At 37.4% G+C, this 17922-nt stretch overlaps 1 protein-coding gene across 1 annotated transcript; it reads right to left on the bottom strand.

The window, feature by feature from the left end:
• Window positions 1-2713: 2713 nt before the first annotated feature.
• Window positions 2714-10321, bottom strand: LOC113545337 (opsin-5-like). The gene is made up of 4 exons (XM_026944651.3): window positions 10175-10321; window positions 6265-6558; window positions 5013-5338; window positions 2714-3523 (listed from the first exon to the last, which is right to left on the bottom strand). The coding sequence occupies exons 1-4, from the start codon at window positions 10242-10244 to the stop codon at window positions 3173-3175; spliced, it is 1041 nt and encodes a 346-aa protein (XP_026800452.3). The 5' UTR covers window positions 10245-10321; the 3' UTR covers window positions 2714-3172.
• Window positions 10322-17922: the final 7601 nt, after the last annotated feature.

Genomic DNA, 17922 nt, shown 5'->3' with positions numbered 1-17922 from the left:
AAAAGTCACTGCATGGGTTTATCTAACTTATGTATCTACTTTCATAACTTCTTCAAGGCATAGCTGGATAATATAGCAAGAGACTAAATATATAGCCTAGATCTCAATATACATCATGGCATATGTGCCGACTGGCCTACTAATGTCTGCAATAGCTTCAGTAATGTCATCAACTTCCATGATGGAATGTACGATTCCCTATAAAATAAGCATGTTGCTGTGAATAATTCTGATATTTCTTCTTTGCTTCTAAGAGATAGCTGATGTGAGACCACAGGTTTCATTTGCAATAAAATAAGGACTAAAGAAAAATGATATGCAAAACAAAGAAAGCTGAATGTGTTGTCATTAACACATGAAAAAAGCAAAGTGCAGCTCCTGCCTGCTGAAAAGGTTAACTGATCATTGTTGTCTCCTTGTTTGCACTCTCAGTCTAAATGAAGTATTTACACAGAATGGAGGAATAATGTGGTGCTTCTCTCATCACTGTCTGCTGCAATCAATAATAACCTCACAAATTTTCCACCAGTGAAGGGTGAGAGTCAATTTATTCATTATCATTCATTAAGCAGTTCATTCATTCAGGGAATAAACTTCAAGGAACTCCAAATTATTTGTACTTCACAGTGATTATTTGATGTACCCGTTTATTTCAGCCGCTTTAATTAGGAGCTCTCAACTGGCATTAATGATGGTGCATCAAACAGAAAGCATATTCCATATGTTGCAATTATGTCAGACAAAAACTGTTCTATACACCTATGAGAGCAAGCCATAAACCATTTTTTTGTAAATTAAACAGGAAATTATTTTAACATTTGACAATCATTTTCACACAGCACTGACAATGTAGATATAATTTAAAACCACACTAAGCATAATAGCCTGCATAACATAACCAATTTAAAGAAATTAAATTGGTGAGCATACTAATGATAACACAGTAGTTGTATTCTCTTAACAAGTAAGCTAATGGAAACTAAAGACTTTTCACACTGTGAGCACAATAAGTGTATACAATAATAACGTATGCATGCACACATACACCAATATGTTGAACAACACTGCTTATTTCCTGCTTATTTCCTGCTGTGAATAATCTGTGTTAATTACAAAATGACATTAATCCAAGCAACAGTGTTTGGTCAAAGTACAGCAGGTGCTTACATTCATAAAAGCTGTTAAATAAATTACAGTAATTGCATACCTCTCAGTAAAAAGCAAACAGTGCCATAACAGCAAAGACACAAACACAATAACCAGATCATTTGATCAACCCATATCTCAGATACTGCATAATAACTACATCTGCTAGCACAACAATTAAAAAAAAAAAAAAATCATTTTTTTTTGGATCCAGTTTTGATTGACAAATAACAGGACAAAACCAACGACCATCACGCAGAATATGTCAGTATACATTCAAGTTATCCAAATCTTACATGAAAGAATGAGAAAGAAAAATATTATCAATTTGTTAACAGAAAAGACAAATTCCTTCCTTAATAAACAAATAAACAGACAATTTTATTTTTTAATAAAATCTTTTAATATACGTAAATCTCTAATAATCTCTAATAACAGAAATTACTGTGCCTATGACGTCAACTTATATCATGGCCGTTTTAAATTCAATATAACTTTAACCTGTGCAGATTTATACAATATGGCCAAAAGACTTTGCTGTTATAATAACCTCCACTCTTCTGGGAAGGCTTTCCACTAGATTTTGGAGTGTGGCTGTGGGGATTTGTGCTCATTCAGCCACAAGAGCATTAGCGAGATCAGACACTGATGTTGGGTGAGGAGGAATTGGGCGCAGTCAGTTTTCCAATTCATCCCAAAGGTGTTCAGTGAGGTTGAGGTCAGGGTTTCTTTGCAGGCCACTCGATTTCTTCCACTCCAATCTTGGCAAACCATATCTTTAATGACCTCAATTTGTGCACAGGGACATTGTTATGCTGGACCAGGTTTGGGCCTCTTAGTTCCAGTGAAGGGAAATTGTAATGCTACAGCATACAAAAACATCCTATACAGTTGTGTGCTTCCAGCTTTGTGGCAACAGCTTGGGGAAGAACCACATATAGACGTGATGGTCAGGTGTCCACAAACCTTTGGCCATATAGTGTATATTTTGTAACATTATAAGATGAAATTAATTTGATTTATAATATAATGATCACAAGTGTACACCTCATAACATACTTACAAATTGTAAAATTATAAGGTGTGACCTAGAGTTGTTGCATTACTAAACTGACAGCTAAACTATAGTTTTTGTGATAACTTATCATCTAAATTTCATTTAATTTGTCTGAAACTACAAAGAGTTGTTGACTCCTCTCTACCAAATTATATTAAGTTTTAATTTATGTGTGGCTAACCTCAAAAATATGTTGAGTTGACATGTAAAGCTTTTTGTTGTTTAAATTTTAATATTATTTTGAGTAGATCCTAACAACTTCTGTAAAATTATTAGACTATTTGGATTTTTCCTTTGAGAATCGCATTTGTGAATGACCCAACAGACAATGGAGCTACTCTTTTAATTAATTAAGTATACCATACAAAATGCATTTAATACTATTTAAATGCTGCATGCCAGTGAAAGCTGGGGTGCGTTACTCAACAGTATGTTCTTCTACAGTGCCAGAAAGCTTGACTAAAGCAACAACAGGCACATTAATTGTGATTTCTTGGTATTTTGCTGGATGGTTGTAACATATTGACAATTATAATAATGGTAATAATATATGTCCACTGCAATTTACAAGCATGCTGGCTTCTCATAATTGTGTAATTACATATAAATTTGATCTAAATAATATTTTAAATAAAGTCATCTATTCATTTTCTTATTTTTCCTCCATCTCTCTATTACACCTGGAATAAATATCAATGACTTTTAAACTGGACACATTTATTTATTATCAATTTAAATATTTGATCATGTGTCTTGGTGTATTTATGGTAAGCATTTGCTTTAATAAATGATTTTAATGTTCATATGATTTTCATTTTATTACTTGGCAACACTGCCAACCTAAGGGTATTGTTGGTCCCAAGAAATAACTGGTTAAACAAGCAGACACACAGGGAAATGAATAAAATCCATGAGTACGTGGAAAAGAAATCCCAGAGTTATTGATATTTCACACGTCTGAATTGCGTATCAGCATCTATCTCTGTCCTTTTGAAACATGTGCTCCATATGCAGGTCTTCTCTGACTGTGGTTCCTTCACACACCATGTAGACTGTATTCTCTGTGAGGTTATTTGGCTGAGAGCCACGGCATGCCTGGGATCTAATGCATGCATGGAGAAACTGTTTCACCTCCTGTTTAAAAGACTTGCTAAAGATGTAATAGATCAGTGGGTTGTACACAGTGGAGGTCTTGGCAAAGAGGCAGGGCAACATACTGACATGGGGAGTGATGGAAGAAGTTGAGTAGATTGACCATAAGCTCACTATCCCATAGGGTGTCCAACAGCCAATGAAACCAGCGCTGATCAGAACAGCAATCTATAAGAAACGTGATAAAGTATTTTATTCATAGTATTTTATTTATTTTATGTACAGTTTATATATTGTGCACAGCACTGTTTATTACAGAAACTTGCATTTGATTTCACAGAACAAGGGTAATACGGTAGATATTCTACAATGTTAAACATTTTATTGGAAAGTAATTTATGGGATTTTTGTATATCATGCCTTAGGTGACATAATATTATTTGCTAAATAAGACCATTTTTCCACCTATTGCTTATTAGATACCAGCACAGAGAATCAGATATCTATTTACAATTTATCTAGTTATCATGCTGCAAGATAATAGTAAAGTAAATATTTCAATGTAGTACCAATACAGCTAATACACATTCACTGAACACTTTATTAGGAACACCTGTACACCTACTCATTCATGCAATTATCTAACCAGCCAATCATGTGGCCGCAGTACAATGCATAGAATCATACAGATATGGGCCAGCTGCTTCGGGGAATGTTCACATCAACCATCAGAATGAGAAAAAATGTTCTTTCAGTGATTTTGACCATGGCATGATTGTTGGTGCCACATGAGTGTTTCTGATCACCTGGAATTTTCACACACAACAGTCTCTAGAGTTTGCACAGAATTGTGTGAAAATCAAACGCTGAGTGAGTCACAGTCCTGAGGATGGAAATGCCTTGTTGATGATAGAGGGCAATGGAGAATGGCCAGACTGGTTCGAGCTGACAGAAAGGCTACGGTAATTCAGATAACTACTCTGTACGATTGTGGTAAGCAGAAAAGTATCTCAGAATACACAACATGTTGAACCTTGAGGCTGATGGGCAACAAACAGCAGAAGACCACAACAGGTTCCACTTATGTCAGTCAAGAACAGAAAGCTAAGGCTGCTGTGGGCACAGGTTCACCAAAACTGGCTTGAGTCAACAGTCCAGGCTGGTGGAGGTGGAGTAATGGCATAGGGAACGTTTTCTTGGCACACTTTGGGCCCGTTAATACCAAACACTCATTGCTAGAATACCACAGACTATTTGAGTTTCGTTCCTGACCATGTGCATCCCTTCATGGCCACAATTTACTCATCTTCTAATGGCTACTTCCAGCATGATAATGCACCATGTCACAAAGCAAAAGTCGTCTCAAACCGGTTTCATGAACATGTCAATGAGTTCAGTGTTCTGCAGTGGGCTTCCCAGTCACTGGCTCTGAATCCAATAGAACACCTTAGGGATGTGGTATAACGGGAGATTCACAGCATGAAAGTGCACCTGAAAAATCTGCAGGAACTGCGTGATATACTCATGTCATCATGGAGCAGAATCTCAAAGGAATGTTTCCAATATCTTGTTCAATCCATGCCATGAAGAATTGAGGCTGTTTGGAGAGCAAAGGGAGGCCCAACCCTGTAATAATATAGTGTTCCTAATAAAGTGTTTGGTGAATGTAGATACAAATATAAATAAGATACCTCATTTATATGTCTATATAACTCACCAACATGAGACGGCGCTGCATCTTAACTCTGTTCTGGATGAAATTGCCATTCTCTAGAGACTTGTAGGACAAATGGAGTCGGAGGGTGATACCAAAGTAGCAGCAGACGATGATGAGGGCAGGCATGGCCAGGTTCATGGCGAACATGCTGATGACAAAGGATGGGCTGTGCTCCTTCATCTCTGCCCAGGCCAGTGTGCAGGACAAGCCAAAGGGCTCAGGGCCATATGCACCCCAACCAACCAAAGGAAACACAGCCCATAAGAGAGCATACAGCCATGTGCCTGCCAACATCACCTGCACCGTCCTTTTAGTGATTTTCTCCGCTAAACACACAGACACAGACATATATATACACAGTGAAGGACTATGGAATGACGAGTCAAACACACAAATTCACTTTGCTTGTGAATCATGTCTTTGTGTTCTTATGCTATTTAAGGTTTTTTTATATATATAAACCATTTGAAGTCTGCCTATCTGTCTATATATGCATATATGTATGTATGCCTTGACTGTCACCGGATCTCAAACCGAATGAACACTGTTGGACAGTTTTGGACCTACATACGCATTAAACAATTCTCTCAAAACCAACTGAAGAAATATTTTTTTGGAATCCCTACGTGCATAAATGCTCTTCAACTTGTGGGTAAGACACTTTCTTTTGGTTTTTCCTTTAATCTGTCATATGTCTTTATCTATCTGTTTTATAAAATGCTATTTTTACTATACAACCTCATTTCATTTGGTCTTCAGAAGAAGTTGGTAAAAGCAAATTTTATGTTTGTGAATTGATATTAAATGAGCATAAGTGTGTGTTTTTATAAAATAAAAATGTCCTCTTAAGCAAATGAGTACAGCACTAAATTTGAACCAGTGGATTCCAGTGGATTGCAAATAGATTGCAAATAGGTATACGGCTAATCAAAAATAAAATTGCAGTAACATTCGTAAGAGGCTAGCACCACGTATGAGTCGCCACCAGCTATGGAAATTCAGGATGTAAGTTAGCAAATATAAATTTACGCATTGTAAATGAACATAGTGTAAACTGATATTTTGAGTTGCAGTGTATCTAATGTTCTCTCCTACCATAAGCATAACTCTGAAGTACATTATGTTCACTTTATAGTAAATGATGCAAATAGGATATTCAGCCCTTAATGTGGCATTTGATCCATTTGAAAAACGTGGATGAATTTCCAATTTGGATAGTCCCATTTTAAGAATGGACTTCTGCAGTACTCACTGTGAGACTGTAGTGTCATGGATACAGTGAAGCGCACTACAGCCATGACTGTCAGGGTAGCCACGCTGGCTACGCCAAAAAAGAACCCCATCCAGCCATAGTAGATACAGGTGGCATCACCCCCTAACCAGGAATGATTCCATGATGATGCTACAGCAAGAGGGTACATCGAAACTGCCGCACCAAGATCTGTCACAGCCAGGTTCACGCTGAGGAGCTCTGCGGGCTTCATCTGAGAAGATCTCTTGTATGCCATTAAAAGGACCAGGAAATTCCCCACAATGGACAAAATTGCTAAGTATGACACAAAAAGGAAAGAAAGAACAAAAGTTCATTTTGTTACAGTAAAATGGGCAAACAGACCACATATATAAACATAATTTTATTATCATTTATAGTTACTAAAACATTAAAACTCAATAATATCAAGTCATGTGCTGAACACCTTCAAGTCCCAGCTAGTTGAACTTAGTTGTACTAATCATTTCATTTCAAAAATTCCTCCACATCTAGCTCAAAAAATATTCCGATCTTCTTCCTCTAACTCTGTTTCCTTGAACGTTCTCTATTGTACAGCAGTCAGACTCTCAATTCACCCAACCTTCTCTATTGTACAGGTGTCAGCCCTTTTCATTTATATTTTTGTATGTGTCTTTTCATGACCAGTCATTCCGTTTGAAAGGTTCAGCCAGTCAAGGCTTACAGTATTTCTTGGTTGCCTACACACTGAACTGCTTCTGGGTCATTGACAAATTGACATTGACAAAAGAGGATTTGATTTTAAATACCTGGACATGGACTGTATGGAAACTAAGCTCCAAGGGCACAGTATTAAAAAAAAAAAAAAAAACACAGCCTGCTGAAGTCTAAAGTATCAAAAGAGATGAGACATAAAAATGAATTGCGACATAATGTTACATAAAACCACACATCAAAGCATTATAAGTGGATGTTAGCAGAAAATGTAGCCTATGGGCACTTTTAACATGTTAAGAAAATTCAGAAATCAGCCAATTAGAGCAATATTAACATCATATATTGGTAATAGTTTTATTTTTTAACAGACATCAAACCTTTCTTTTCTTCAGACTTCTAAGTGCTATGATAGACAGATGAACACATTCATCTGAACATACAGTATACATGAGAGATATTTGATATGTATTATGTCTTATTAAGCAGTTCCTTTATTTTTTTATAAAAGGCAAAACAATTAGTTTATTTGGACAGAAAAAGTCTGTGTCATGTCATCAACCCTCCTATGAGCAAAGCATACAATACGATAATCTCAGCAACGTTGTTCTCAAAATGATTTTGAACTTGTCTGTAAAACTCTTCACATAAATATCCATATCTAGCATAGTTCAATCCTATGTATTCAATATTCCTAACTCAAATCCTCAAAACCTGAACATAACTCATAATTAACATAGCACAGTTGTTGGACAACCACTCAACAGCAAAATTGTTCATACTCAAATTACAATCTCAGGATGAATAAATATGAAGTTAAGGTGTCGAGTTTTTTGTTATGAAAAAAATTGACCCTATACTACTAGTACCTCTTATCTAATTTTATAGAGTTCTTCTACTTAAGTGGTGCAGAAAAAAACAAGGAAAACATTTCTCTTCAATTGCTTACAAACATTTCTGGAAATAATGAGCCAGTGTCTCAAATGCTTCAGCATATTTCTCAAAACTATCCACACCTTTTACCAATTGGTAGCTCATACCTGCCTAGGAATCATTTACTGTCTACATACACATGTGGCCCTGTCTATCTAGACCTGGTGGAGTCCCTGCTTGCACTCCCATCATGATATACACCATTTTAAACCACTGTACAATAATCTTACTTCAGTGGACAATCTCATCTGGATACTGTAGATTTGAGTTGCCATTTATAATGGAATGTTTAGAGGAGAAAAGGAGTACATCTGCAACTTACACATGCATAAAACATTGCTGGAGGCTGAGAAGAGCAAATGGGTTTTGTCTTGGTTGCCCTGGTAACGCCTGGCTAGAGAGACATGGACATACAAACTACATAACTAGCTGTAATTCACCCTAAAATTATTTTGACCACAAATCAGACCCACATCTGCATGTGCCTGCAAGGTCTGTGAGACCATAGGATGTCCCATTTCTTATTTAGAGCTTGAAAAGGGTGCTTACAAGTGCCTTCTATGTGCCCTTTGGTGAAGCCCCATTGAAGTGGAATCAGCAGCAGTCTCTTAACCTGCTAAACCCCTTGTGATTGTTAGTAAGGACAAAATACAGCAAATGAGCTTTGTTCAAAGCAGGGAGCAGCAGCAGCAGATGTAATGAGAGAAAAAGGTTTTCAAATAAAGATAGGGCCATAGAGTGCTTTTTCTTAGTAATTTAGCTTGCCATTAGGGTTACAACTTGCCTACTTACACATAATTTTAATATATGGAGCTACTGTGTGCAGTCAGCTAATTTCACCATGCTACACCATTTGTATTGTCAATGGGACATGTTTTGTTGAAGGGATTAATGAAATAATTCTGCAATTAATTCTTCTCTGAATGGAAAACGAAGCTTCACCATATCAAGAACTATACATTTTTCTTTGTTTAATAACAATATTTTTTCTTTTATATCAGATCTGAGCAGCAGTGGCTCATGATCATAGATTTTGTGGGGTAGGATGACATTAATAAGGACATATCCTCAAACAAACTTACAGGCTACTGTTTAGTGAATTTTATCTAGTGAAGTCTTCCAGCATACAGTCTAGGGAGGTATTTTTCTTCATTTTCTCAGCATTTGCATGGGAAACAAATATTTCACATGTTATTTCTGATGTACAGATATTATCCACACCATAATTCCCCTTTCTCTCTCCCATTCTTTGCAATATAGTACAGTAGAAATGGTTCTGTACATCAAAACAGCACTCTGACATAATGAAAGGTATTATAAAATATACCAAAAAATCTCTTGGTATAGAATTCTAAAAGGTTTTTGCTTAAACACAAAAATAGGATTTCAAGACAATGTGTACATATGTACAGTATGTGTGTATGATGAGTATGTGTTTGATGGGTGTAGGTCATGTGTGCATGTCAGTGGTTATGTAGTGTAGAATTAAAATATTTGTACTGTAGGATGGTGTATCATCCTAAACCCAGATGAAATTCACTGCTGTATATATGTATATATATATATAATTCTGCCTCTTTACACCACCACAATGGATTTGAAATGAAGCAATCAAGATGTGATTGAAGTGTAGGCTTTCAGCTTTAATTCAAGCATTTTAACAAAAATATCACATTAACCATTTAGGAATTACCGCCATTTTTAAAGAGTCCCCCCATTTTCTCAGGCTCAAAAGTAATTGGACAAGCTATCATAAGATCAGGATTATTTTTAATACTTGGATGCACATCCTTTGCAGTCAATGACTCCATTGGATCTGGAACCCATGGACATCATCAAATGTTGAGTTTCCTCCCTTTAGATGCTTTGCCATTCCTTTAACTGCAGCGGCCTTCATTTGCTGCTTGTGTGTGGGTTTTTCTGCCTTCAGTAAGTGGGTTTTGTCTTCAGTAAGTGAAAAAAGCATGCCTTTGGGTCAACTGGGTTGAGGTCAGACATTTAAGAAGATTTAATTTCTTTGCCTTGAGAAGCCCTAGGGTTGCTTTTTGGGTCATTATCCATCTGTATATATATATATATATATATATATACTAGAATGATGTGTAAAAGCTTAATAATTGCCTTTTTTTTCTTTCATTTTTTCCATTTGCCTTATATATATTTTCATAAAAAAAAGATTATTGGAGCAGAGCATTGATTAAAATACAATTAAAAATGCAGACAGTAAAATAAAATAGACAGTAAAAACAGCATGCACTTTATTAAACAGTAAATGAAGTTGTACCTATCAGCAGCAGAAAGGCCCCGGCTCCATAATCCACCGCGGGAGAAAGTTTGGAAGAATAAATATCCATAAGGAATTGGCTTTGTGTATTTCCAAAGCGTGTGAAACGAACTGCAGCCAGCGGCGCACAGAGCTGTGTGTGTGTGTGTGTGTGTGTGTGTGTGTGTGTGTGATTATCCAGCAGTGTCATTCGCCACCAGGTCGACTCTTTGAGCCGGCTCTTCTAGGTGAAGGCTGGGAGCCGACTCGCATATCTACCATCCATCTGCTGAGAACTGATCACCTTTCCCTGCTTTATCATTCTCTAAGGCCTTTAAGACATAATCTTATCACCACATGTGCTGGGAACACCATCGATTTAGAGCCAGTTTTACTGGGTAAGATTAGACGCGCGCGCGCTTTTTGTGTGTTTGTGTATGTTTGTGTGTGTGTGTGTGTGAGGGTTCTGATTGCACTGCTGTTTGTTATAATGATGTAGATGAACAACAGGGTAAAATTCCAGTATTGGTCATAAGTTAACATATACCTTGCAGAATCTGCAAAATGTAATTTTTTTTTAAATAAGAGGAATCATAAAAATTGCATTTGGTTTTTATTATATATTTATTATATATATTTATTATATATCTATGTAAATGTCTTTCATGCAAGTTGTAAGCACCAGTGTTGCTGTTAGCTGTGAGGTAAGCTTGTTCATGGCTGCCACAGTCTGGGTTAGTGACAATATTTGAGAAAATGTTACAACCCACCACACCTCTCCAGCCTCTCCAACTTAAAAATTTCTAGTGATTCATTGCACCTAAAATTTTTAGTTGGCTTAATTAAAGTAACGTGAAAAGCAAATTATATAGATATAATGAATAATGCATTACTCATTTACTTTTAGTAACTGTTTTGTCCACACACACATACACACACTGTTCATTGTTCAAGTATTAAATAATTAATAATTTCACTTCATGAGTTTAAGACTAAACTAACAGATAGAACTAATAGCAGACACATGCAGCTACTTTGTGTCACATTTTGGGTACTCTAGCTTTAAAGAACTCTGAGGTACAGACAGAAATGTAAAAAAGAAACTATGCAGTTTAGTGTTTAGGGGAAGTTGTTATCACAAGAAATGAAATGAATCTTCTAAGTGAACTCTGGCAAAGCAAACATGATAACATTAATGCAGGGATGCTTACTGTTTGCACACTGTCAGTGTGGCTTGCTAATTATTTTTAAAAAGATTTTATGAAATGTAATGAACTTTGAAAGGAATTATTAATTAATAAGGTAGAGCAAGATTTTATTAAACAGTTTCATCAACAGTAAGGCAAAGAATAACACTCACTGGCCAAACTATGAAAAAATTGTCCACTTTATACAAATGAACAATGAACTGTTTGGAAGCCAAAAGAATCGTGTCTTATTGGTGAGCTGAACCAAATGATATGACTCACTAAAAAGAGCCAGAATTCACATCACTACTGTTCAGAGGGATGCACTCTGAGTCATAGGTTAAAAGCATGCTGAAGTGGGTGAACAGATGCCTTAGGTAATTTGTGTGTGTGTGTATGTGTAGGCAGGTAATGACCACTCTCACACTCCCACACTTGTATTAAAGCATGTTTAATCATCATCTGGCATACTTGAACTTCTAGATAGAATCTACAGACTGTGTGTATAAACCCAGCAACCTCTAGTAAAATAATTTACTTAACTGTGCTTGTTGAACATCCCATTCCAGATTTAGTCCTCTTTGCTGCTATAATAACCTCCACTCTTCTGTGAAGGCCTTCCTGTAGATTTTGGAGCATACCTGTGGGGATTTGCCCATTCAGCCACAAGAGCATTAGTGAGGTCCTGATGTTGATGTTGGGTGAAGAGGTCTGGTGCACAGTCGGTGTTCCAGTTCATCCCAGAGGTGTTCACTGGGATTGAAGTCAGGGCTTTGCGCAGACCACTAGAGCTCTTCCACACCAAACTTGGCAAACCATGTCTTCATGAACCTCATTTTATGCAAAAGGGTATTGTCTTCCTGGACCAGCTTTGGACCTCTTGGTTCCTGTGAAGGGAAATCCTGAAGCTACAGCATACAAGAATGGAAGCCATCATGAGAGCTGTTTGAGTAAATTAGGCTCTGCCTCCTTAGAATTGATTGACATATGGCAGGCATACTTTTTAAATTTGTCAACATGTTTTTAATTTTGAGATTCACTCTCTCCTGAGTATTTTGATATCAAGAATGTAAAGATTGGCCAAAAATCCTAGGATTACATATTATGTTATGTACGTACATATTATGCAATTTGGCAGAAAATCCATAATCCGCTGAAATTGTTGGGCATGGCCTTAATAAGACAAGGAATTAGACAAAAAAAGACTGGGACTTATGGTTCTTGAGATATGGGCCAAAATGTAAATTCTTGCACTATAATGACAACATCAGGCTGTTTGGGCCTGTCTTAAATACATGTGTCCAGGCACAAGGTACTACCTGTTGAAGTTTCACAGCTGTAGGGCTTATGGTTTGGTCTGCAAGATTCATTTCAGCAGAGAATCAGAATAAGAAGAAGCAGAAGAAAATGTCCTAACAAAAACAGTAAGGTTCCAGCACCTTTGGTGCTTCGACCTTAATAATAATAATCATCATGAAAGTTTCAACAAAGTGACAACAAAAAACAATATGTAGTCATTTTTTCCCCCAAAAGTAAGCTAACATTCAGAAACCAGGTGGGGAAAATAACTTTACACTATAACCACCTTTAGGAAGAATAACTTGAAGTAAATGTTTTCTGTAGGAGTTTGTCAGTCTCTCACATCATTTTGGAGAAATTTTAACCCATTTTTCTTTACAACATTGCTTCAGTTCATTGATGTTTGAGGGCATTCATTTATGCACAGCTCTCTTAAGATCCCTCCACAGCAGCTTGATGGGATTGAGGTCTGGACTTTACCTTGGCCATTTCAACACTTTGATTTTTTTCCTCTCTAGCCATTCAGATGTCAATTTGCTGGTGTGCTTGGGATCATTGTCCTGTTGCATGATCCTATTTTGGCCCAGCTTAAGCAGCTGGACAGATGACCTCACATATGTCTCAGGAATATTCTGGTATAAAGTGGAGTTTATCAATGTCTCAATGATTGCAAAGTCCCAGGTCCTGTGGCTGCAAAACTTTCCCAGGTCCTGTGGTTCCAAAACAAGCCCAAACCATCATGCCTCCGCCACCATGTTTGAGAGTTGGTATGAGGTGTTTGTGGTGATCCGCTGTGTTTGGTTTTTGCCAAACATGGTACTCTGCATTATGACCAAACATCTCCACCTTGGTCTCACCAGTCCAAAGGATATTGTTCCAGAACTCTTGTGGTTTGTTCAGATGCAGTTTTGCAAACTTGTTGTGCTGCCATATTCTTTTTGGAGAGAAGAGCTTTTTCCTAGCCACCCTTCCATGAAAGCCATACCTGTTCACTCTTTTTTCTGATTGTTCTGTCATGAACATAAACATTACAGTGCTTACAGAGGCCTGTAGGTCACATCATGTACCTCTGGGGTTTTTCTCTGAGCATTAAATGGTCTGACCTTGGACTGAATTTGCTGAGATGCTCACTCCTGTGAAGATTGGCAACTGTTTTGAAGGCTATCCATTTGTAAACAATCCTTTTCACTGTAGAATAGTGAATTTCAAACTGTTTGGAGATGGCCTTATAACCCTTCCCTGATTGATGAGCAGCAGTAGTTGCTTCTCTGAGGTCATGGCCCTGATAAATAAAAACATAGAATTGAAGGAGGGTGTACTTTCTTTTTCCCATGATTGTACATGTGTTTGTTAATTAACAATGGGATTGATCAAAAAAAATATTGAAAATAGACAATACACAAGTCACAGTACACAAAAATATGTATCCACATCACATAGATATGTGCTTGCTATTGGTGTTGTAGGCCAGGTGTGGGTGATCTGTGACTAAAGACAGATATGTACCCTTATAGATCATTATCCTAAAGATGGCTCTGTGCAGTCTATTTCTTCTACACCGAGCTCTGCAAATCTTGCTTTATGATGGGAGGCATTGTCATGCTGAAACAGGAAAGGACCTTCTCCAAATTCTTGCAATAAAGTCAGAAGCACATGATCAATGATTTTAATCTATTCATTGATGCTCATGCTTTTTGTTGATCAATTTTGCATGACATAAATATAAATCTGTTGTGGCCTATGTCACATTATAGCCGGTTTTGGTCACTAACTCCAAACACAGGCTACAAGAGTCATTCACATGTTCAAAGTCACCAGACATAATTACACACACCGGAATTCTATTACGTACACCCTTTAAATAGTCCAAACTTTCACACACATACATTGTGAAGTTTTGTGCCTAGCATTCCACTGGTGACAAGACGTTTTGATTCTGTGACGTTATTCTGGTTCTCGACATTGTTTTGTTGTACTTTGGTTCTCACCTTGCTCAGTTAAGTCTGTTTGCCAATCACCTGACCTGTGCATGTTTCCCGTTTCTGATTTCAGATTTGTATTTTGGATTGTTTACATGAGTCTAAATAAACTAACATTGGTACTCAAGGTTGCTTTGTCACAGAACAACAGCAGCAGTTGGCAATAATCAGTGCTACCCTAAGCCAGCTCACTAACTGACTACCACATCTGTGTAACCCATCTGCCACTCCTTTGCATCATGCTCCAGTTCTCATAGTACACTCGGGACCCAGTGAAGTGCAAGGGCTTTCTGCTACAGTGCACTCTGTACTTGTCTAGTCAAGGGAGGACTTCTGAGTCCAACAAAGTGGTTCAGTTCATCAACATGCTGATGGACAAAGCACTCACCTTGGCAACTGCAGTATGGCAACAAGGAAGTGAAGCTATCAGAAATTATAATCACTTCTTTGCATTATTTCAGTTGATCACATGCCTGATGACAAAGACATTGGACTTCTCATTATCTCCCAGGAAACATGCAAGGTTACTGACTATGCTCTTGAAGTCAGAACAGCTATTGAATTTTATTCAGATAAAATGAACCAGCACTGAAGGCTGCTTTTTATCCCAGATTTTTGGTCCCAACAATCAAGAAACAGTCACTACCCATGGCCACAGCAATCCAGAGCCCATGCAAACTGGTCAATTTGACTTAACATTGAGGAACATGTAAAGCACAGGAAAGAGGGATTGTGCTTCTATTGTGGCCCAGGAAAGAGGGATTGTGCTTCTATATCTATTTTATTCTAAAGTGTTCAACAAAACCAAGTTTAGTGGTTTACCTCCTCACAGACCCTGTGATTGCACAATCATCCTCCTCTCTGGTTCCACTCCGCCATGCAACTGCATTTATCCTCTCTCAGCGGCTGAGCACAAAACTATGGAGGAGTATATCGTGGAAGCACTTAAACTAGGATCTAGTCATCCATCCACATCACCTACGTCAGTGTGGTTTTCTTTGTTAAGAAGAAAGGTAGTGGACTCAGACCTTGATGATATATCAGTAAAATATTGTTATCCCTTGCCTCTTTTTCACGCAGCACTCAAACAACTTACAAAGGTTTGAAAGTGTACATACTCACAAAACTTCAACTGTCTTCAACTTGATCTGCATTCATAAAGGTGGGTAAAGCCCTATAGCACAACCTCAGGCCACTATGAGTATTGTATCATGTCGTATGGGCTCTCTAATGCCCCCTCTGTTTTTCAGGTGTTAATAAATGACATTCTAAATGGACCAGTGAACTGGGGATCTAACTTTGTCAAAGGAATTTTAGCTCTAGATCCTGTGTAGAGAGCCAGACCATCTATCCTGGTTGTAGTTGAGGTTGTGGGCAGCGATGGTGTTCTGCTTGGATCTTCTGTTTACAGATGGGTCTTCTTGGTCAGACATGCGCTGCTTACCACATTTGCTTGCTTCTCCTGATCACTTGATGGAAGGTACTTCTGAGGGTGAAGAGTGGTGGTTGGTAGCCAAGTACACATTGTTAGGTGGTGCGACCAGTAATTGAGTGAATGTGTGAATTTTGGGCATATTTGCCCCAGTGGAGGTAGCAGCTTGCTGATTTAAATAATAAACTCTGCAGACATGTTTTGCTCAGCAAATTTCATATATAGTTTTTGCAGGGACAAGCCATAGTGATTAGTTACAAGCTAGCTTATTTCCACAGCTTTAGAAATTTGGAGTCACTGTAAATTCCACTGCGAACATCTGGTGCTGTGTTTAATCAGATGGCAGGCACTTCCATTCTGTAAATTAGTATGCTAATTACATGACTGTAAATATTATCTTTGATATCTTTAACAGATAAAGTCATTTTAAGTTATTTTAGAAAACTCTAAAATAAAATTTAAAAATAAAATAATTCTGGATCCTGGTTAGAGCACAAAGTCTCTCAGCAATATGTATATTTTTTTATCTCTTTCTGAGAAAGCTTGTGAATTTGGTCCAGCTATAACTTTTAGTGCACCGACTTTATCTAAATGATGTACTAGTTTCTGTGTTCATTTAGAGAATTTATGCAGAACATTTATTCCTTTATTTGTCACTCATCACATGTTTGTATGAGCCCTAATATCAACAGAGGCTTTCAGTCAGTGACTCATCAAGCAGTGGTCTACTGCACTGTGAATTATTCCATTGTTGATTGGAATGAGTGCAGCAGCCATCATTTATTGAAAAGGAAGACACTGTTCAGGGCACTAGAAAATGACAGCTCAAAAAAAAAAAAAAACAGTGGCCTTGTACAAGATAAACATTAATGCAGATACAGAGTGCAGTTACAGATACTCATTGGTATTCCCATTTAGAAACATTTCAAAGAATGTTTTTATAAGGAAGGTATATTGGTTAAATTAGTAGATTTACTTCATTTGGAGTGGAAAGGTTTCTTTCTGAGAACTGAATGCATTAAAGCTCACCAAATGGTTACATGAGTTTTACTTTAAAAAATTATGACAGTGGGAGCAGACCTAATGTCCAGTGGTAGGCTGTTCCACAAACTCAGAGCAGTGACTGCAAAGGCAGGTTCATCCTAGAGTTTCAGCTGAGACTATGGAACAGCGAAATGTAACAGTTCTGAAGACAACACAGAGACAAAATACAAGTCGAGCAAATCAATGAGGCAGAGAGCTGCAAGTCCATGTAGATACTGCGTCCACTTATATTTTATGATTAGGCATATGTGTCTTATTCACCTCAAACAACACTTTAATATCCAAGGTAACCTTTGAGTAACCCACGAGAATAGAAACAAGGGTTATTGTAGATTACAGTGATTTCTTTTCTTAAGGAAAATATGTGTGCTAATAAATAGCGCCAGATACAATGGGGATATGTGTGTGTGTGTGTGTGTGTGTGTGTGTGTGTGTGCGCGTGTTTATACAGAAGTGAATCTTGCTCCAAAACTGCATGGTCTTGGAAACTTGAAAACTTTTCAAATTCTCTGAGCTTCTATGGGTCAGTTGGACATAACAAGGGGGCATGGTTTTTGTCAGGGTTTTTTTTTTTTTTTTTTTGAGGAAAGGCTGAAATTATGTTAAAGCTGTGTGTTAGAGCCTTGTTAGGTTTTCCTCCTGCCATTATGGGTGGTCCTGCAAAAAAACCTGAAAAACTCAGTGTCCTTCCTCAGGTAGTAAAGTGATTGGATGAGCTGACACAATCCAAACTGCGCTGCAATTTTGTCACTGTACTACAGTATGTTCCCTTACATTAAAAATACAGCACTTCTGAAGATGATATGCCTTAACCTACAACAGAAATGA

This window comes from Pangasianodon hypophthalmus, chromosome 19 (assembly GCF_027358585.1).
Source record: "Pangasianodon hypophthalmus isolate fPanHyp1 chromosome 19, fPanHyp1.pri, whole genome shotgun sequence".
In the NCBI taxonomy this organism is placed as follows: Eukaryota; Metazoa; Chordata; class Actinopteri; order Siluriformes; family Pangasiidae; genus Pangasianodon; species Pangasianodon hypophthalmus.
The sequence above is the reverse complement of the archived record's forward strand: the minus strand, read 5'-3'. Positions and strand labels throughout refer to the sequence as shown.